This window comes from Camponotus floridanus, unplaced genomic scaffold (genome assembly GCF_003227725.1).
Source record: "Camponotus floridanus strain SB8 unplaced genomic scaffold, Cflo_v7.5 scaffold297, whole genome shotgun sequence".
NCBI classification, from domain to species: Eukaryota; Metazoa; Arthropoda; class Insecta; order Hymenoptera; family Formicidae; genus Camponotus; species Camponotus floridanus.
In genome coordinates, this window is record NW_020229433.1 from 1,275 (window position 1) to 25,959 (window position 24,685).

At 30.6% G+C, this 24,685-nt stretch overlaps 1 protein-coding gene and 1 long non-coding RNA gene across 2 annotated transcripts; both read right to left on the reverse strand.

The window, feature by feature from the left end:
- Positions 1 to 8,913: 8,913 nt before the first annotated feature.
- Positions 8,914 to 10,740, reverse strand: LOC112638375. Its single transcript, XR_003122972.1, has 4 exons — positions 10,673 to 10,740; positions 10,097 to 10,329; positions 9,703 to 9,862; positions 8,914 to 9,082 (listed from the first exon to the last, which is right to left on the reverse strand). It is a non-coding gene; the product is annotated as an uncharacterized LOC112638375 (long non-coding RNA).
- An 8,484-nt stretch (positions 10,741 to 19,224) lies between these two features.
- LOC112638370 (fatty acid synthase-like) lies at positions 19,225 to 21,909 on the reverse strand. Its single transcript, XM_025409950.1, has 5 exons — positions 21,738 to 21,909; positions 20,350 to 20,600; positions 19,955 to 20,186; positions 19,583 to 19,686; positions 19,225 to 19,425 (listed from the first exon to the last, which is right to left on the reverse strand). The coding sequence occupies exons 1-5, from the start codon at positions 21,907 to 21,909 to the stop codon at positions 19,225 to 19,227; spliced, it is 960 nt and encodes a 319-aa protein (XP_025265735.1).
- Positions 21,910 to 24,685: the final 2,776 nt, after the last annotated feature.

Consider the following 24,685-nt stretch of genomic DNA (forward strand, 5'->3'; position numbering starts at 1 on the left):
CGGCGTACGACGAAACGAAAGCGGTATCGTCAATTTGGATGACGTTGATGGTCCCGGTACTCATTGGGTAGCGTACGCAAAGAGGGACGATCGTGTCGTATATTTCGACAGTTTTGGAAATTTGCGACCGCCCAAGGAACTTGTACGATATTTCGGACGAGTGAAAATTGAATACAATTACACATCTTATCAAAGTTATAATCAGAGTATCTGTGGACAGTTGTGTTTAAAATTTCTTCAAACGATCAATTTAAAGCCTGACAATCCATCGTCATGACTCAGTATTCGTTCGACATGTCACTGACACTTACGTTGACTGGCAGAAGCAGCGTTCTCGCTGTAAGCTATTTCCCCGCTATAGATTTGACCGATGCCGATTACGAGCTCGGATTAACGGATTTTGAAACTTATCACACGATTCCGAACGTAAATTTTTCGAATAATAAATTTTATTTTGGCAACGACGACAAGGAAATTACGATTCCCGAAGGATCGTACGAATTGCACGCCATAAATGATTATCTCAAACGCGCAATTTTGCGAGATGAGCACCTTTCCAGAGATGGTGAAAACGATTATGATGAGGAATATCCAATAGTGCTCCGCGCCAATCACAGTACGCTAAAGAGTGAAATCAAATGCGCCTACAGAATAAACTTTACCAAACCCGACAATGTAGGATCCTTGCTTGGATTCTCATCGAATCGTATATTGCAACCTCGCAAGTGGTATGAATCAGACGAACCTGTTAATATTATAAACGTAAATATTATTCGTATAGAATGCAACGTGACTACTGGTGCGTACAGCAACGACATGCGCGTACACACGATACATGAATTTTCACCGAGCGTACCGCCAGGATATAAGATATCGGAAACGCCGGCACAGATCATTTATCTGCCGATCGTTGTACGGAGCATTACGGATTTAACGATACGTATTGTGGATCAAAGAGGTCGATTGCTCGATTTTCGAGGAGAGGAAATTACCGTAAGATTGCATATACGGCGGCAACAAACATAGTATGCTTGTACTGAACGAAACGGAGCACGCGAGAGACAATACTTTTACGCGGGACAATACTATTGCAGTAAGGCGAGCAGTATCGGGTGACAATAATAAGATTGTCGTTAAAAAGAAGCTGAGCGCGTTGAATCGTGAATTTTTGAAATCATTGGGATTCATCGTACGAAAAGAATGATTGATGTTTTGAATATCGGAGGTGAGTCAGTCTTTGATGATCGCATCGTCAAGATTGAGACTCATACGTACAATCCATACGCCAATACGACGCTTGGATACAGCGACGAGATACGAATACCTATACAACATCAGGATTTATACACGTTACCGTGCGAAAGCTTTCTTTACATCGAGGGAAGATTTAATGTGCGTAAAGCGAATGATGAAATGAAGGTTGTATTGGGAAACAATTGCGTCGCATTCATGTTTGATGAGCTTCGATACGAACTCGACGGAGTAGAGATTGATCGCAACAGAAATGTTGGAATAACATCGACGCTCAAAAATTATGTCTCTCTAACACATCAGAAAAGTATAAACTTGAAGAATGCATCGTGGGATTTGACGTACAACGGTGACAAAAATTATTTCAACTTTTGCGTGCCGCTCAACATGTTGCTGGGATTTTGCGAAGATTATAAACGCGTTGTGATTAACGCTCGTCATGAATTGATTTTGATACGTTCGCGCAACGATAATAATTGTCTATTCGGACATCCGTCGTCGGAAGCTGAGATTGAATTATTCAAGATACAGTGGCGTATGCCTCATGTAATATTGAACGAGATTAACAAATTATCAATGTTGCGAATGTTGGAAAGCGGACGATATTTGAACATGAGTTTCCGATCTTGGGATTTATACGAATTTCCTCTGTTACATAGCACGACCAAACATTCGTGGACCGTGAAAGCCGCCTCCCAGCTAGAGAAACCGCGATACGTGATCTTTGCACTACAAACTGGTAAAAAGAATTCGGTGTCACAAGATGTTACATTGTTCGATAACTGTAAATTGACCAACGTTAAACTCTATTTAAACTCGGAATTTTATCCCTACGATGATTTAAATTTAGATTTTGAAAAAAATAGATTCGCCGTCCTATTCGACATGTACTCTCGTTTTCGCAAATCGTATTACGGATGCGATAATAGCACCGCGCTATTAACCATTCCAAAATTTCTACATTGCGGTCCTCTAGCGGTCATTGATTGCTCGCGACAAAACGAGTCTGTCAAAACTGCTACCGTCGATGTGAGAATAGAGTTTGAGTGCAGGGAAAATATACCTGCGAATACTACCGCCTATTGTCTCATCTTGCACGATCGGGTTGTCGAATATAATCTATTGATGACTAATGTAGTCCGCAAAATTACATAGGTCAGCAAATATCCCCTCCATTGCATATGAAGAAAAATATAAAAGATTGAGATGTTTGATGATTGACATCAGTCTGCGATCGGATCTTATCATCATGGCTGTGCCAACGTTTGTGGATCTGCAAGGATTTATCGTTGGGAAAAATTTTGTCGTGAAGGAAGCTGCAGTTTTGAGAAATGGATCCGTACTTTCTCATTACATTTTTACATGCCCGGTACCATGGTACATGCTCACAAAATCTGAGAGATGCCAGGTTTTATGGCTCATTAAAAACCACCATGGATTATCGTGGAATGATGGACACGTTTCATATTGGAATTCGAAACGTTTAATCACGACGGCGGTGATGGGTGCAACGGAGGAGGATGATGCGTCACCTCTCGTGTACGTTAAAGGCCATGAAAAACGGCAATGGTTGGCTGATATACTGGACGATGATGCGAGAAACGATGTGATTATCGAAACTTTGGATGCAGACTACGAGGATGTAGCTTCTTTAAATAAGTTAGATGTTAAGAATACTATGCGTTGTGAAAATCATGTAAAAAATTGCGCTTTACAAAATGTATTTAAAATTTATAATTGGTGGTTGAAACATCATGATTCTTCGAATCCATACTTATAATAAATTGATGATGTGATATATTTTTATCGTCTTTCTTATTCTCTCCTTTTTTCCTCATCCCTATCTATGCGTGTGCGCAGTATCATGTTTCCATACGTGACACAGCTGCCACAGATATTGTATTTCAATAGTACATTGTGATACATTGTAATACATTGAAATATTTGTTTGATAAGTGAATATAGTTTTGCGTTCAATTACCGTTCGTTTCCGTTCGAAGAGCGTTCATTTCCGTTCGATGACCGTTCAATTACCGTTCATTTCCGTTCGAAGAGCGTTCATTTCCGTTCGATGACCGTTCAATTACCGTTTGATAACCGTTCGAAGGGCGTTCAATTACCGTTCGTTTCCATTCGAAGAGCGTTCATTTCCGTTCGAAAAGCGTTCAATTACCGTTCATTTCCGTTCGAAGAGCGTTCAATTACCGTTCGTTTCCGTTCGAAGACCGTTCATTTCCGTTCGAAGAGCGTTCAATTACCGTTCGTTTCCGTTCGAAGAGCGTTCAATTCCGTTCGAAAAGCGTTCAATTACCGTTCGTTTCCGTTCGAAGAGCGTTCATTTCCGTTCGAAGAGCGTTCGTTTCCGTTCGAAGAGCGTTCAATTACCGTTCATTTCCGTTCGAAGAGCGTTCGATGACCGTTTGATGAGCGTTCAATTACCGTTCATTTCCGTTCGAAGAGCGTTCATTTCCGTTCGAAAAGCGTTCAATTACCGTTCGTTTCCGTTCGAAGAGCGTTCATTTCCGTTCGAAGAGCGTTCAATTACCGTTCGTTTCCGTTCGAAGAGCATTCATTTCCGTTCGAAGAGCGTTCAATTACCGTTCATTTCCGTTCGAAAAGCGTTCAATTACCGTTCGTTTCCGTTCGAAGAGCGTTCATTTCCGTTCGAAGAGCGTTCAATTACCGTTCATTTCCGTTCGAAGAGCGTTCGTTTCCGTTCGAAAAGCGTTCAATTACCGTTCAATTACCGTTCATTTCCGTTCGAAGACCGTTCAATGACCGTTTGATAGCCATTCGATGGACGTTCGTTTCCATTCAATTACCAATTGATCGGGGTTGACACATTATATCGTGTTAATTTGCATGGGAACATGCATACTTTTGTCTTACGACGCGTTTTTGGTAAAGCGATAATGATACGTCCACCGTTTTATCTGTTCGCAAAGTCGTGATATTATATTATATTATATTATACCGCGCTGAGTTGCGTGGGATCGGGTGTACTTTTGTCTTACGACGCATTTTTGACATGGTGATAATGCAGCATCTCTACTATAAAACCTCGTGCCGAGACCTCGTTACCGCTTCATAAAGTTCTAACCGGTGCGTGTGAACAAACGAATTGGAATACAGCGACAATGGACTACATTTTCGAAAACTGCGCCGGATGGAAGCAGGCCTTCTCTAACTTGCTCTGCGTCTTATTGGTGAAACTGGCCTTCCATTGGGAGGTAAGTATTGATTTTGCGAATAATTTATATAAAATTGTACATCTATTGTACATAATACTTATATTTTTTATTTTCTAGTCCCTATCTGAAGTCCGGATACCCGGCTTTATGAATATAGAGCACCGGCAATGGGTGCGGGCGGAGCGGCGGTGGAGGAGAAACGACCTCTCCTTCATGTGGGGTGACGCTCCGGAGAGTCCACCGGATGAAGAGGACATCTTTGACCTTCGGCGGCTCTTCGGGGAAGAGCCCTACATGGAGGAGGAGATTTGGGTGCCCAGGGAGATTCGGGCACCCAATGGTGTACAGAATGGGGAGCACAGATGTAAGTATTTTTATAAATATTGTAACTATAGTTTTATATTAACGAGCATCTTTTTTTCTGTTACAGGAGCGGCCCCCTCACCTGGCTCCCCTGGCCCCTCCACCCCCCCCCGCACCCCCAAATTATTATTATTATAATTATATTATTTTATTATATTATTATTATTATATTATATTTTATATTAATCATAATTTTAAGTACATACACACACACACACACACACACACACACAAAATGTATAAAAACACGTACACATTTTAATAAATTTTATATATTCTATATCCGTAAAAAAAAATCTAATTATTTGTATGCCTCTCCTTGCGTTCCCATCCCTGCGTTAGTTATAAGCATCGCGATATCGTTCTCTCTCGTGCGTTAATCTTAAGTCTATCTTTCACGATTAGAATTAGTAATCTCTCTCGCACGCGCTAGGTGTAAGTCTATCTCTTTCTCTCATGCTTAGAATAAGTAATCTCTCGCGCTATGACACAGAAAAAATGTATAACAGATTTTAAAATAAATGTTGTTTCAATAAAAAAATGTGATTATTTACGCATCTCTCCTTGAGTTCCGTCCCTTGCGCTATCTCTCTCTCGCGCACTAGTTGTAAGTCTCGCGATATTATCGTTCTCTCTCGCACGCGTCGTCTTCACGCTATCGTTCTCTCTCGCACGCGCTAATTGCAAGTCTCGCGATATTATCGTTCTCTCTCTTGTACATGTCGTCTTGGCGCTATCGTTCTCTCTCTTTCATATACTCGTTGTTCACTTACCTTTGCGTCGTCCTTCTCCCACCTATACGTCGTCCTTGTCCCACGTTAACGCCATCCTTGTTGCACTCGTAGCACTGTCCTCTTCACACTTTGCACTGTCCTTTTCTCATACGTAGCGCTGTCCTTCTCACACCACCGTCCATCGGTTGCGCCGCGGATCCCCCTTCACCGCGCGGACCCCCTCGTCCATCTCTCGCGCCGCTGATCCCTCTTCACTGCGCGGACCCCCTCGTCCATCGCTCGCGCCGCGGGTCCTCTTCACTGCGCGGACCCCCTCGCCCATCGCTCGCGCCGCGGATCCCCCTTCACTTCGCGGACCCCCTCGTCCATCGGTCGCGCCGCGGATCCCCCTTCACCTCGCGGACCCCCTCATCCATCGCTCGCGCCGTGGATCCCCCTTCACCTCGCGGACCCCCTCGTCCATCGCTCGCGCCGCGGATCCCCCTTCCCCGCGGGTGACGTCACCCGCCGCGCGCCGCGGTTCCTCCTTCCCCGCGCGTGACGTCACTCACCCCGCACCGCGGTTCCCCCTCGCGCCTCACCCCCCCCTGAGAGGTCCTGGATTAGAACTCTCCTTGTTATACTACTTTTATGTATATTGTATATTTTATGTATATACATTCTTGATAGAATTTACATACATAGGATGTGAAATATACGTGCAAATGTAACCGGAAAAATATACATAGAAGATTCATGGTACATACATATGTACATAATTAGTACATGTAATGTATATACACTTTGTTCATCCATTCTTTATACATATAAGTACATACTATGTATTCGCAAAAAGTATATACATGATGTGTACATATATGTATGAAGAGTGTATATACTTCTCTGTATATAGATGGTATGTACATATACGTATGAAGAATGTATATATTTTCTATACATACATTCTTCATATATATGTATATACCATGTATATACTTTCTACATATACATTCTTCGTATACATATGTACTTACCCATGTATTATATATTCTTCATACATATATGTACACTGCTCGTCATTAATTTGTTCCATTTTTCTAGCAAGTTTATAGAATGTATTACATATTCTATAGATTATTTCATAAAATAACAAAAGATTAATAACATAATTTGCACTTTTTTTAAATTATTTGCTTTTTTCATAAGACAAATATTTATTGAACATATATATATATATATATATATATATATATCTTTATATCATATCTATATTTCTATCTACATATACAGTGACCGGCAAAAATAAAAAGCCACCTTAACTATAAAACTGATTTGATGCTAAAAGGTAAAAAAAATTTATTATAAAGTTTTTTATAACTAAAACTGAAAATTTATTAAGTAATTTAATGTTTTTAATTAAAAAGAAATCATTTTTTATTTAATACTGTATTTATTTCTATATAATCATTTATTTAAGAGTGACAAAATAAAAAAGCCAGTTAAGGTAACATAGTATTACGATTTAAAAAAACAACAATATTATTTTAATTAATAATTAATATGATTTCCTTTAGCCTCAATTACTTTTTGCAGTCTTTTTGGTATACTTTCAATTAAATTTTTTAAATGTTGTGGATCCAAATTCTCCCAGGCTAGTTGTAATGCTTCAAAATAAGAATTCTTGTTAGTTACTCCGCTTTTATTAATCCTATTATCCAAAATTGCCCAGAAATTTTCGATAGGGTTTAAATCTGGAGATTGCGGAGGCCATTCAAGTTGTTTAATTCGGCAGGAACGAAAAAAAGCTTGACTTTTCTTTGCTGTGTGTTTCGAGTCATTATCTTGTTGGAAAATGAAATTATCTTCTAGTCCGAGTTTCAACAAACACTCCTCCAAATTTTCATTTATTATATCAATGTAGACATCTGCTGTCATAATTCCGTTAATTTTGACAAGATTTCCCACTCCTGCCCATGAGAAACATCCCCAGACTAAAATATTTCCTCCGCCATACTTTACAGTTTTCTGAATGACGATCTTGAAGCTCTTCGCCGTGTTTTCTCCAGACTCTAATCCGCTTCTTTTGTCCAAATAACTCGAATTTGCTTTCATCTGTCCATAAAATATTTTTCCAGAAGTCCAATGACATATTTGCATACTTCCGAGCAAATTGCAAACGTTTTTTCTTATTGGTGACGCTAAAGAAAGGTCGTTTACGTGCAAACCGGCTGTGTAAATTTGCTTCATTGAGTCTTCGACGTACAGTGCGGTCAGAAACAGTAAGATAAATGTTTTCCTGAATTTCTCTAACAGTAATCTTTGGATTTTTCTTAACTTCACGGATTATTTTCATATCCTCCCGCTTGGATGTTGCTCGTTTTCGACCTCTTCCGATTCTATCTGCCACCGATCCAGTTGATTGAAATTTTCTTCTGATCTGTTCTACTGCTCCTCTACTTACTTCATAATTTTTGGCTATATTCCGTTGGGAAAGACCTTTTTGAATATCTCGCACAATTAAGTTTCGAACTTGTGTGGAAATTGATCTTCCTCCCATTTTTGACCGCGAATTTTTTGTAATAATCGAGATAAGCCAATGTTGCAAAAATGATTAACAACAACGAGAAGTGAGCGCAATAACACGAACATGTTGACATGACAACCAAACAAAATATTGTATATATTAAATCGAACAAATCTGAATGGCTTTTTTATTTTGTCAATATAATAAACAGCAATATTTAAGAAATATAAATAAAACTGAAAAGTAAAAAATAATTTATGTAATTGTAACATAAAATTTTAAAATAAATAATAAATACTTCTTCTTTCATCAATGAAAATCTCATCGTTTTAATATTTTTACTCTTTCATTAAGCAAAACAGTATAACTAGGTAAGTGGCTTTTTATTTTTGCCGATCACTGTATGTATGTATATTTATATCTATATCTATATATGTATATTTACTTAATAGTATTAAAAGGTATGATGACTGAACACAAAATTTAATTTTGAAAATAATGTTTGTTTATTGTAATACATAAAAATATATTTTTTTATATTAAATATTTATATACATACATATGTTATATGATCCCAGAATAGATGAAAAGAATTAATATATTTTTTTATCAATATATACCATATTTTATTTATTTTAATTATATAATTGCAATATTGCACCATAAACAAAAACTGCATATTTTTTTAATATTTTAAGAAAATTAAAAATTAATTCTGATTTATAGAATATAAATATATATATCAAGTAAAAAAAAAAACAAATTATATATACTGATAATTATATGTACTGAAATAATAATACTTAGATTCTATTATAGACATGTTATAATTTTTTTGTTAATAAATCAATTTTCGATTCTTTCATTTGTTTGTGGAGATCTTTCATCTGTTTGTGGAGTTCTTTCATCTGTTTGTGTTATATTTTTATTTTTATTATTATTATTGAAACGATCTTTGCTTCTCACTAGCCATGATTTTATGAAACATATTATTTCCGAATCTGTAGCCTCTTGAGTCTTCTTGTTAAGTCGTACAGCAGCTATAAATATTTTTATAAATTATTATAAAAAATATATATATTGTGTGTGTGTGTGTGTGTACATACAATAAAATATATTACATATTAAAGAGTTTTATATATTTATATTTTTAAAATTCATATTCATTTAAACATATTTAAAGTGTAATTAAATATTCAGATTAATACTTTGTTTTCTTCTAATTTTATACACAATTTTATACACAATTTAAAACTATTTTTTTATTTTAACTTAATTTGTATATAAAGTAAACTTTTATATAAACTGAATTAAAATTAGAGCCATATTTTAATAAGTATAATAATATATATATATGAGATATAAATGCATATATGAGATATAATGCCGATAAATAAAAGATATCAAAACATGTATAATGCTCGAAAATATATATGTTATGCTCTCAGTACGAAATTCTATTGCATAAAAGATATTTATTATGATATACAAAACATTTTACTACTATACGTTTTAGCTAATAGATATTAAAAATAAAAACTATATCGAATGTATAGTAATCTATTCTTAAGAGAGAATTATAATGCATTGATAAGAATTACAATAAATTATAAGAGAATAAAAGAAAGACATTTTATAAAAGCAAGTTAGTAAAACTTACAGAGAATACTCGATGCCACAATTAAATTTTAAAAAATTTTCTTTTTTTTAACTCCTTCCCATGAATAAGCCATACCAACTTCGTTAGTAAAAACGTGATACATAATCCGCCGAACAACTTCTTTAACGTTGCATCCTCCTATACGACTTAAATTTTTAGCCTAACATAATATAAGAATATGGTCATTTAATTATTTATTTACATTATTAAACATAGTGTATATAATTTTTATAGATATTTTTATATAAATATAAAAAGAGTTAAATATATAAAAATATCTTAAATATATTACAAATTACAGATATTCAAAAAATTATCAATATTCAAATATAATACTAATTTTTGACACTATTCTTTTTTTTATTTACAAGAAAAATATATTGATTTTTCTTACCAATATTGTTTTATTTTCTTCAGAATTCATTAGCCAATCTTCTAATCGAGCTAAGGAATCTTCATTTACAGGAAATGATTGAATAATATCAGGAACATTATTATTACACGTAAATGATTTTTGTGATGATTTTTCATCTGCTGTAGCTTTCAGTAGAGCATTAACTGTTTCAGAAATATCATCCACTTTTAAATTGAGTATGTGTACTTCTCTCAAAACACGTTTTTCAAATGCTAAAATAAAAATTATTATAAATATTGTAATATAGTATAATAATATTTTTCCCAAAATCTATAATTTTAAGATTATATATTTATGTGTATTGTATTACGTCTAAAGGTACGTCACGTAATTGGGAGCTCTAGAGAAAGAAACTCGATCAATACAAAATAAAACACACATGTTGTCTTAAAGAAAAAAATATGATTTTGCGAGCAGTACAAATTTTTTCTTTAAGAGCTAATGTCTGAAATATTTTTTCTATCTTTAACATAATAAATGTTAGATCTCATCCTAATTTGTGTGTCGCACTTTGTATATTATGGTAAATTATTAAATATAAAATATGAAATATACCTTTCTCACTATTTGGTTCACAAGTCGAATCAAATTTACGATTTAATGCACTTTTTGATGCAGTATTACTAAAAGCAAAACTAGAAGTAGTACCAAGAATAATTACATTAGTAGTACAAGTAGAACTAGTAGTATTAGAAGTAATTATATTAGTATTAGTTCTGTTTTCTAGATTATTTTCATTAGTATTATTTTCTACTGCCATCCCTAGAAGAGAAAATGTAAATTAAATATATAATGCTATATAAATATTAAATTAAAAGTATGTATTATCAACAAAAAGTATATATACATTCTGTGTGTGTGTGTGTGTGTGTGTGTGTGTGTGTGTGTGTGTGTGTGTGTGTGTGTGTGAATATATATACATTATAAAATAAAATAATTGTATAATATTATACTCATGTTTTGTAACAAAAAATAAAAACATTTTTAAGAAAATAAAATAAAGTAATTAATATTAAAAAATACGAAAATGCATAAAACAACTTTAAAATTCTGTATATATACAAAACATGAGTATAATAATATACAATTATTATATTTTTACTTACTATCGCTTGATTCAGTTGGGGGCTCAGGATACATTATGTCATCATCTGATGAAAATATTTCTGATGTTTCAGATGATACTTCATATTCGCTTTCAGATTTCTTGCACCGTTTCCTTTGTTTTGTACTACTTTTTTTTTTAAATCTTCAGTGTTGGAAGAAAGATTGTTTGTCACTCTTGCTTTATTAGCTTTTCATTGAGCAATTTTATAGGTGCCTACAAAATCATATTTTAAATAAATAATTTACAATTCAATTAAAATAATTATAAAAATAAAAAATTAATACAAAGTGTTTCTAATTAAAAATAAATTATTATAATAAAAGCGATAAATATAATTATTACTTCTATAAAATAGTTGTTACATAAAAATATATATAAAAAAATTGTAAAATATAATTAATGTAAAAGTGTATATAGATATGTATTGTGTGTGCGTGCGTGTGCGTGTGTGTGTAAATGTGTACTTTACCATAAGTGCCCAAAATACTAGCTCCATAGAGCATTCAATTTGCTTCAGGAAAATGTTTGTTCTTTATCAAATTAATTATAGCACTTTTTGTCGTGTCTTCAGGTGGCCAATAACATTGGAATTTTTTTTTCATGTACCAGGTATTCGGTACAGCTTCCACTGTGTTTTCATCATCAAATTTGACGACGAACCAAGTCATCTTATCAGCAGGTTTTTGATATTTGACAACAAAAAGAAATAATATTACATATACATATAAATAAACAAATTATAAAAAAGTAGCTAAATATCAAATTAAAAATTATATAAAATATTATAATTTTTAAGCAAATTAAAATTATGGCATTAATTTATATATGTAAATTATTTATATATGTAATTTATGTATTAATATATATATATATATATATATATATATATATGTCAACTATTTATATATGTAAAAGTGGAAATGAAATAAGATTATTTTTATAAGGTAACACCACCAACTTTCTTTTGATAAAGTTAATGTTCCATACTTGAAGTAAATTACTATCCTTTTTTATATATTGAATATTAAATAAGGATGACGAACATGGCTTTGAATAAAAATTATCTTGCTTAGTATACGTGTAACCTAATAAACATATACAATTTTCACAAGAAGCAAAATTTTTAATTTCAACAATTATATTATTTTTTAATTCTACACATCTGTCAGCTACTTTTGAAATATCTAAACAATAATTATTTGTTTGTATTTTTCTGTATTGTGGAGATGTGCAGTTATTTGTCAAAGGACCATTAAAATGTTCTATTAATAGTTTTATAGAAGAATCATTGCTTGTGATATTAGAGAACACATGTTGAGTAGTAATATTACTTTCCTCAAAAACACGATTTATAACTTGTTCTAAAGGTAGAGCTGATTTACGAATTTTTTTTTTTAATTTTTGCATGTAATTTTCAAAAGGAAAAGCGCTAAAATTATCAAGTGAGCCGTATAATTTTACACAGTCACTTAAATGCAAGAAATTATGTATATTGTGCGATACAAAGTCTGGACCGTAAATTTTAATAGACTGACAAATAAAATGTTTCATTAAATTATTAGCATATAATATATTATTTTCAAATCTCGAATACTCTTGACTTATCATTATACAACTTGTAAGACTTAATGTAATGAAATTATTATAGACTTTGGATGATAAAACTTGTTTTAAAACTATAGGTCCAGTATATAACAAAAAAAGTCTAAATTCTGTAGCTTTATATCTTTTACACTCAAGTATGGAACGTGTTTTTCTACAAAATTCATAAGGAATATATCGTTTTAGTTTTAAAAGATTTTCTGAAATTTTATTAACATCACGAGCTCGTAATTTATAAGGTTGTTTACTATAATCTATTGGTACATTATCTATCACATTAAAATTTGGTATATCTAACAGCCTACTAGTACCAATATGATGTTCAGGTTGAGCATATGTTCTAAATAAATTATCAGTTCTTTTACAAATACGCTCTGTTTCAGGAAAACATAATACACGATTAATCATATCACCTTCTTCGTCACATTTTGTGCATGAAAAATGACCTGTATGATTTTTTATTGCTAAAACATATGATTTTGCCGGTGAATCACAAATTAACATTAAAATTCGAAATTTATACTTAAAAGAATTTATTAATAATCCATTAGTCGACAAATTAATACATTCATTTACAAAATCTTTTAAAAAGTCATTTGCAGATTTTGGTTTCTCTGGGCCGTGATATAAGGCAACTAAAAAGACTTCTTTCATAAGAATTTTTATTGATTTTATCGAGCATAAAATAGGCCAAAGTGAGCTATTCGAACTTTTACTTAAAGGTAAACCATCAACATTAACCGCTAATAAAAATTCTTCATTTTGTGATATGTTAATTTTATGATTTTTACAAAACAAATTTAATGTTTTTTCTATTCCAAAATAAAAATATGTCCCATGACCTAAAGGTGTTACATTTACTTTACTGGGTGTTTTAACGAGCGTTCTTGGATCTTTTGGTATATTATTACATCCCGGTATTTTTCGTATTATAGGAAGTAAAGTTTTTAATGCCGATAATTTTACATTTTCTTTTATAGCCCATGTAGCTAATTTTGAAGTTAATGTATTATTTTTTATAGTTTTATCGTTATATCTAAGATTTAATAATTCGACATCATTATTAGATAACTCATCATTACTATATAAAATATTTAAATCATTATTACATGGAACATTTATATCATCATTACTATATGAAATATTTATATCATTATTACATAGATCGTTTACATCAATGTTTGTATCATTATTAGTAGACAAATTATTATGAGAATTATTATTAATATTACGAGATAATACAGAATTATTGTTAATTAAGGTTAAAGATCGATTTAATTTATTTTGAAGTCTTCTATGAAACTTAATTTTGTTTTTTTTCTCTACCTTCATGGCAAATTTGAGTTAAAAACGTAGCTACAAAAACACGTGGTCGAAACACAAAGTAAAAAATATGTGTTTTATATGTATAATGGTATACTTACTTTAAAAATAAAAATTTCTTTTATAATATAATAGTCGCACGTAGATACTATAGCTTAAATACACATATGTATTTTGCATTCAACACTATATAGACTTTTGACGCGAAAGAACACAGAGCTCGCAGCGATATGCAGGAACTGTATGATCTGCTCAACGCGACCGCGACAAACGACGAGCGATGTTCTTGCGCGTATCACGTATCAGCACGTGAACACGTGATCGGCAGACTCTATATTTTTTAAGGCCCAATAGAGAATAGAGAAAATCACAATAGAGAAACACAACATCGCACAATGGAGAAAATCTTCATATACTCACAATATAAAAATAGAGCAACAGGAACTATATTTTTATATTGTGCGAGTATTGGCTTTATAAATACATAGTATTACGTCCCTGCTTCGCTACGAGCGGCGCAGGAACGCGAAGCAGAGACGTAACAATATTATATAAATAAGAGAGAAACGACGGTATTCATAATCCGAACTCATTTAAAATCGTCTTAAGATCTCATTCAATCAATGAAATAACGCTATACGACCATTTTGAATGGGATTTTAAAACAATCTTAAATATAAGATCGGACTATGAATCCAAAAAAATCTCTCTTTTTCTTTTTATTTAATATTTATTCCTATTTCTAATATTTTCTTAATACTTTATTGTGTGTTAAGCAGCAGATGACGTTAATTGAAGCTAAAATAAATTATCGATACTTTCTACATTACTATGATTGATTATTAATAACATTACTTCATATAACATTAAACGTTTCTAGATGTATGTATATTCTATGAATATACATCTTACTTCCATGACATAAAAATAATATACTGTATGTCGAATGTTCATACATTTCATATACATGATTTGGATATACATTGCAATATATAATATGTTTATTTATTAATGTATTTTATACGTACACACAACTCATGTATGTACATACATTGTATATAAAATGTAGATACATAATATATATCTTAATTACCATACGTATATATATATATATATATATATATATATACATATATATATGAGTTCGGATTATACATATACATATACATATATACATATATGTGGGACTGATTTTAGTAAACGAATATACGTGTAAGTGTATGTGTGTGTGTTCGTCAAATGTAGTTAAGTGTGTTATGCCACACCGCGTCTAAAAACACCGCGCTCTAAACAATTAGCGATAACGCAACGAGATCGATATATAAAAGATTTACGAGTTTGTTGTAAATATACTTCTTCCTTTTTAAAGAAGACCGCGCAAGAGGCTACAAGACTTGATATTCGAGCACAGCGAGCTGTTGAGCAAATTAAGCGGGAAGCACACTTTTGCATAAACGCATAACGCATAAGAGAATCAACCAATCAGAATCTCTTATTTCTATTCTATCTCAGGATAGAAATCAAGAATTCTAATTCCTACATATATACATATGTTATATTACATACAATAAAGTATATATAAACTACATAATTACATTTCACATACGTAGTACATATAAGAACTGTATGTACATATGGAATACATCAATAAATATACATCTTATATATTGTAATGTATATCCAAATTATGTATATGAAATATATGTACTTAGAGATTATAAAACGCATGTATACATGATATACAGCAATGTATATGTATATTACAAACGGTAAAGTATATAAAAACTATGTATCTATATTTCACATACATTATACATACATAAACTGTATGTATATATAAAATACATCATTGAATATACTTCTTACATATTGTAATGTATATTCAAATTATGTATATGAAATGTATGTATTTAAAGATTATAAAATGTATGTATATATGATGTACAGCAATGTATATACATATTACATACAGTAAAGTATATAAAAACTCTGTATTTACATTTCACATACACTATACATATATAAACTGTATGTATATATAAAATACATCTTTGAATATACTTATTATATATTGTAATGTATATTCAAATTATGTATATGAAATGTATATATTTAGAGATTATAAAACGTATGTATATATGATGTACAGCAATGTATATACATATTACATACAGTAAAGTATATAAAAACTCTGTATTTACATTTCACATGCAATGTACATACATAAACTGTATGTACATATAAAATACATCAATGAATATACATAATACATATTGTAGTGTTTATCCAAATCATGTATATGAAATGTATGAACATGCAACATACAAGATATTATTTTCATGTTATGGAAGTAAGATGTATATTCATAGAATATCTAATGTTATATGGGGCGTTGCGTGTTTTTAAATTTATAATGAGCGAATTTCTTTTCTTTAGTAAGAATTATTAGATCTTTAGAAAACCAGGCGGGATAAGTCGATCTTCGCGGCAAGTATCTTGGAACAAAAGCAGTAATTGCGTAATCGAGGTGACTATAAAATCTATCGCGCTATTAACATCCAGGTGACTTAGTTCATCATCCCACATAATATTTCCTAAGTAATTATTTATCTCTTCATAATTAGCACGCTTGAAGTTAAACCTCCATTCAGAGAGCGATGAAAAGGACAATGGTCCCGTTGACATCGGCAAAGAGATTGTGATGGCAGGATGGTAATGATCACAGGTACATATTGACTCCGATATCGGATGAACCGAGACATCCCGCAAATAAGAAAAGACAAGATCGAGTATATTACGATTTATGTTGACAATATTATTATATTGGCGAAGATTGAATTCATTAAAAAAATGTAATATTGTATTTGCCTGTTCTGTCATATGATAATGATTAGAACGATTATCACCATTGTTAGATCAAAACGCATTAGGCAGATTATAATCGCCAATTAATAAAATATCTGCATTAGACGATTTTACTTCCTCAACCGAAAGACAGTGTGTTCGTTTCACCCGCATCGATGAGTGATTTCAGTTGAGATTGTAATTCATGTAGATGTTTCCTCTGTTTTAACGTTTGGTCTTGTGAGATTTTTATAGGGCCAGCATAACGGTACTTATTCCGAAGTATAAACAAAGCTTCTTGTTTTTAAGGAAGAGAAACACGCAACGGTCTAGAGTGACCTAGGCGCTTTTGGCCTAATCTTAAAATTTTATTTATCTGAGGAGTTTTCCCTGAATTAATCTTCCGAATAATCTCACTAGCAAGATCAACGTCGTTACAGCCCCCGTCCTCAGCTTCATCCATATTGTAAAAGATTAGGTTTGCTGTCCTTCTCTCTCTATCCTCCAGCTCTTCAATGATGTCCTCCTCCAAAAAATGATGATGCCTGAGGCTGCGACTTATTTAAGAGGTTTTCGAGTTGCTCCACTCTATTGCACAATCCCTGGATATCGTTATTCAATTTATCAATTTCAGCCCGATACAATTCTCTCATCTCCCTGCGGAAGTCTTTGAACTCAGCATGCAATAAATCTTTCATTGCATCGAGAAGAGTGGAGTTCATATCTATCTGTTGCGACGCGCGGGATGTCGAAGCAATCCCGAGCAATCTCCAAATTGACCAGTAAAATGAGGGTGTCCAGTGCGGGAGAAGCATGCAGGATGAGATGCAATACCGCAGGTTTTGCAGCTAATTGATTTTACAACGATTGTACAGCCCTTGCACGTTTTTCTACCATCCATGATCGATAGAAATAAAATTAAATCGAGAAACGTACGAGACTAGAGCAGAGAATAAATACGTCTGTCCTTCGTCGCTGTAAATACTGTACTATGTATATTAATTATAATATAATATAATTGTAAAAGTATAATTATCTTATAACATTTTAATAGATTATTCTTCTTTAAAGTTAATTATAATTAGAAATTTATTTTTAGTTAAGCAAATGTTTTATATATTTAATTTTGAAAAATCTGAGTGCCTTTAAATATTCTATAATTTATAATTTATATTATTTATTATATTTATAATTATCTATAATTTATATTCTATAATTTATTGTCATGTTGAATATTATGTAGTCACTTTATCCAACTAGATATATTAAAAGATGCATTTCGAGAAGAATCGATTTTAATATATCTTACAATTAGACTTGTTCATATAATATTCTACTCTTTTTCCGTGTTTTTATTGACTAAAACCAATTTGAAACTATCTATATAACTTTTATATTTAGATCTTATTATTAAAATTAGTATTTTAATACGTGATTACTTTAATTAAATATAATTTACTTATTATATTAACGATGATTTTTTTTAAATTCTTTATATAAACAATTTTTTAAATCATTTTTACCTTTTATTTCGTACTAATATATTTTTTATTTTTTGTATTAAATTATTTTGTAGTAATATATACTTACGTCATTTAACATGATTTTAACTGCTTCTTCGGTATGTCCAGATATAACTACAAGCTTAGGTAAATTATTATTTGTTTCATTAACTTTAATTTTCGGATTTGATTTCAATAATATATGGGAATTAGCACCTTGCGCATTATATCGATGTTTATGCGCACTCGTCGCCATCAATATGCTCTTATATTTTTGCGCATCGTCCTCAGTGTATATGGCGTCATTGGGAATTCTCATGAAGATCAACTCGTATAATCCCGATGTACCGATGTATCTTACATTGTCTATGATTATAGAGTCATCTTTGTCAATGCCGAATCGTTTGTTACCAAATCCGAAAGAATTAATACCGATGTAGCCACCCTTCCATTCTGTCGGTTCAGAAACTATTTTTACTCTTCCTTCAATGATAGCAGTCATATTCTTTCGTGGATGTTTAAAATGTATAGTAGGAGGAATTATATTAGTTTCCATCGCTATTAAAACCTTTACAAAGGAAATATATTTATTATAATATACATATATAATAATATCTTAGTTTTATAATTATAATAAATAATCAATAAATAATAATTATAATGAATAATCAAAAATTACAGATAAAAAAGATACATAAGTTTACATAGCATTAAATTACATAGATGTTTCAACTCCATTTTGTAAATCTTTGTTGTAAATTTACCTTTGCAATTTGACAATGACCGCTAACGGGTTCAGAATGTCCAATATTCGATTTTACTGAACCCATTAATAGAGGAAAATCTCTTTTGATGCATAAAGCTTCGTCGATTGCTTGAAACTTCACTGGATCGCCGGCTACAGTGCCAGTTGCAAGCGCCATGAGCTTCTAGATAAGACAGCTCACGAGGCGAAACGTTACAATCTTTGTAAAATTCTTCCAATAATAATTTTTGTTTATCTAATGATGGAAAAGTAATTCCCTCTTCTTTAAAATCATCGCAGTTGGCTTTACCATAAACAAAAGTCGCATAGATTCTTCTTGCATCCTTTGCTTTTTGCAAGAACACTACTGTAGCCGCCTCACTACGCATGTAACCGGTACCTTCTTCATCGCAAGGTTTACAGTAGCCATCGGCGGATAAAACTCCTAAAATAATATTAATAATTTATTCGATTGAATATGAAAATTGTAATTTACTTTTCTGTTCTCGGTGTCTTAATTAATTTATCAGATATTTGAAAAATTTGATAAATATGTTAAATAAGCGAATCAATTATATTGATATATTTTGAAAAGAGAAACTATTAGATCAAATATATTGTATTAATTAATGCATCAATAAATAACTTTAACCATTTTTAACACTCTCTCGAATACAACATCTTTAATCATAGTAATATTATTTTTGATATACCCAGAAGATAAAACTGTTGAGTTACTTGAGGATAAATGCACAAACTGACACTAGCGACAATAGCTGCATCGCAATATTCAGATCGAATCAAATTGTAAGCTTTTACCATAGTCAAACTGCTCGTGCTACATGCAGTATCGATGTTATACGATGGTCCAGTAACGTTGAGAAAGTAAGAAATTCTATTTGCCAACATACTTTTACTGCAACCAAGCATGGGTAATCCAGCAATCTAATTATAATACAGTTTTTATATAAAAAAAAATTTTTGTTACAATATCCTTGTATATACATATTAATACATTTATATAGTTTTAAGAGTGTTTTTTCTATTGATTTTAAGTAGTTAAATTATTCACATACATGAGTCTGGAATAATAAAATTATTGACATACATGAGGCTTTTCGTATATTACATTGAGAGATGTTTCAGAATTTGACATTGCTGTGACAACTTCCGTCCTTGTTCCTTGCAATTCTGCAGGATTGACACCTGCGTCAATAATTGCTGCATAAGTGTTTTCGAGCAATATTCTAATTCCAGGATCAAGCGTATGAGCTTCTTCGATCGACATATTAAAAAATTTCGCATCAAATTTTTCTATATTGTCCATTTTTCCCATTTGAGCAGGCATTTCATAAGCATCTGTCAAAATTTAAAACGATTATATGAAAATAACATATATTTAAATCATAAATAAGAACAGCGTTCTTAAGGATGGGCAAGATATTTTTAACGATAAACGACATTTTTTGATTATTTTTCATTTTAATATCAAACGCAAGAAACTTTCGAACATGTTATAATAAAATTGATTTATATAAGTATAAATTGCATGTAGAATATTAATTATCAATTTTAATGTTATATTTATAAGTAAACCGTATAGATACTGTAAATTCGTGAATATCATTAATACATGTTTTAGGAGATATAAATATTATCTTTTTAAATATAAAAGATAATATTTATATCTCCTAAAACATGTAATGCAACATCTTTTAAATAAAGAATAATGATATTCTTACCCAGGAAAAAAGTTTATACATATAATTATATACATAATTATGTATAAAATTATGTATAAAATATACCTACATCCATATGTATACCTATATACATATATATGTTTTCTTATTCTTGTACTCTGCTGCGTATATACAGAAAAAAAATAAAAAAGAATAATTGGTGAATAATTAAAAGAATCATTTTTTCATTTCTTTTTTTAGCAAAATGTGATTTGAAGAAATAAAAAGGTCCTATGTGTAGTCAACTCTTTCTTTTTATATAATTATATATAGATCTGTTAGTTTCTTATATATTTATTTTAATCTTTTAATCTTTTAAGTAAAAACGTACAATCTTAAGAATAGGCAGCGAAGAATATAAAAAAAAGGATATACAAAAGAACGGAAAACTATTTTTAGCGCCACATCCCGGCTTATTATCATTGGTCGAACCAATCAGAGAGTTTGCTGTCTAGTGAGATTAAATAATAAATGTTTAGCCAATAGAAGACTCGAGTCGGTCGCTATACACAACAAGATTATTTATCCTCAATACTTTTCCACAATTTTATTTATTTTTTATGTAAAAATTTTAATTATTTTCTAAATTATTCTTTATTTTTGTATATAGAAATAGAGATTTACAAGAAACATAGATCGATATATGTATTCTGTATATACTTTAACTTATTTTACTTATTTATTTAATTTATTATATATTATTGTGTAAACTTTTTCCCAAGATAGAGAAAAAAAATTTGAGAAAAAATATTACAGTTGGTCCAGCGATGATCTTCCGAACCAAGATCCATTTTATTGAAAAGATTTTCCTGAAATTCTTTCATATTATCAGAATTAGGAAATCGTCCAGCGATACCAGAGATAACTATTACTTCCCCCGCATCAACGCTGACATATGGATTGAACCGTTTATTATTATTATTCATTTTTTACAAATTCTAATAAATCTGAAAAAAGATATTAGAATTTTATTTCAGAATTATATACATATAATTAGAAAGACGGAGAATGAAATTTATAGTTGACATATAGAAATAATCTTTGAAATAATTTACTCAAAAATTAATAAAAAATATATAAAGAAAAAAGCAAGAAAAGAATTTGTACTCACATTCAAAAATTTAAAAAAAGTTTTTTATGAAAGCAGCACTCAGCGATTTTAATAAACTAGAACAATACAGGCGCGCGCTACGTGCGCGCTATTTATTTTTTACAATTAATACTACATATATATATATATATATATATATATATATATACAATATATATATACAGGGTGTCCCGAATTTAAATGTCATAACTTCGGGAGCGTGTAGGGGATCGATAAACTAAAAGAAAAAGTAGTATAGAGATATGCTCGTTTTTGCTTCGTTTTGGAGAAAATCGCAAAAAACATAAAACGTAGTTTTTATTTCTGTACTTATTTATTACTTTTTAATTCATATTTATTCATTTTTTTTTTATTTATTTATTTTTTTTTAATAAATATGAATTAAAAAGTAATAAATAAGTACAGAAATAAAAACTACGTTTTATGTTTTTTGCGATTTTCTCCAAAACGAAGCAAACACGAGCATATCTCTATACCACTTTTTCTTTTAGTTTATCGATCCCCTATACGCTCCCGAAATTATGACATTTAAATTCGGGACACCCTGTATATGTATATATGCAGGGTGTCTGCTAAACATGCGGCAAAAATTCAGGGGGTGATTTATTGGGTTATTTTAAGACTTTTTTGTTATCTGATGATTTTCGAAAAAATGCTTTGTTTCGAAAATAAAAGCAATAAAAGTTTTTTGACCAATTTTTTATTCCATAGATAACAGACGATACAGGTTTTTTTCAAGTATTAACGTAGTCTAAATAAACGTAGCAAGCTAGTGCAGATGTTGAAAACAATAACAAAATTTGTTTATTTGCCATTGATAGTTAAATTTTTGTTAGTGTTCATGAATCGCTATACGAACGCTGAGATGACTGACATGCATTTCATGTATGGTCTTACCGATGGAAATTCATTACGGGCTAGGCGATTGTACATTGAACGATTTCCCAACTGTAATGTCAATAATTTTGTTTAAAAACCTGTATCGCCTGTTATCTATGGAATAAAAAATTGGTCAAAAAACTTTTATTGCTTTTATTTTCGAAACAAAGCATTTTTTCGAAAATCATCAGATAACAAAAAAGTCTTAAAATAACCCAATAAATCACCCCCTGAATTTTTGCCGCATGTTTAGCAGACACCCTGTATAATATATAAATTATATTACATAAAATATATTATAAAATATATTATTAAAATATATTATATAAAATATATTATTAAAATATATTACATAAATTATATTATATAAAATAAGTATATAAATACTATATTAAATAATGAGGAGTATAATTAAAATCATTCACATGTTCTGATATAAATATATTTCAATTATTCAAATTGAAGTAATAGAGCTCTATACATTTTGATTTACTTCACATTCTTCTCAATGGTTCAAATTAAAAACAAACCAGCTGAGTTTTTGACGTTATTTTTATGTATTAATATTAAACTTATTTTTAGTTTGATGTTCTACAACTTTTTCATTAAAATAAATTTTTAACACAATATTATGTTTTGTAGATCTATGTCATATATTATAATTTTATATGACACTGTATTTATAGTTTTTTTATTTTTGTGTCTATTGTGCTTGCTTAATCATACTAATAAATTTTTCATTATTATTATTATTATATTACACAATTATACAACGTAATCAATATTTTTGTTGCATCATACCAAATCTAAAAGTATTATAATACTTTTTTCACAATTTTATTTGTTAAGAAGATATAGAAAATTGAAATATTTAGATTTTCATCTTCATTTATTGTAATGTACTATATAGCATGAGATATCTATTACTTTATATACTTTAGATATCTATTACTTTATCTATTACTTTATATACTTTCTCAATGTTTATTATATACTTGATTATTATAAACTTTATTAATTTGTAAAAAATTATATAATATGTTATATGAAAAGTTATTACATATAAAAAAATTGAATGATTTTGAGCAGATGCTAATTATGTATTATATTTCTTATAAGTAAAAATTTATAACTTTTATAAGTTTAAAAGTTTTATATTTTAGAGATTTGAAGATTAAAAATTTCATTTTTTTTAAAATAAAGCTCTTTAAGTGAACCTTACTTTTTTATATAAATGGATTTTATAATATTTAAACAATTATAAGGATAAAATAAGTAAAAATTGAATAGTTTAGTTTATTATCTATAGTTTGCATATTTTCTATATGTTTTATTTTAAAAATATATAATTGTAAAATTTTAATTTAAAATTTTTTCCGAAATATTTACGCTATCTTGCAATTGTGTTGGCAATTTGTTCTTTGCAATGTCTTTGTAATGTTTCATTGCAATTTGCAAAATTGCAATGGAACATTACAGAGACATTGCTACAATGTAATTGTAATAATTTGTATTGTATGCAGGTTCTCTCGTTTTATCATAGATATAGAAATATTTTTAACTCACTCCAAAACGTAAATCTAGCTACATCTATGGCAGGGAATCGAACGTCTGGTCCATGGGCCGGATCTTCGACACCCCTGATCTATGGTATGTCTGTTATGCCTATATATACTACGATGTGGTAAGAGATAACGATATAAATTTCGTTG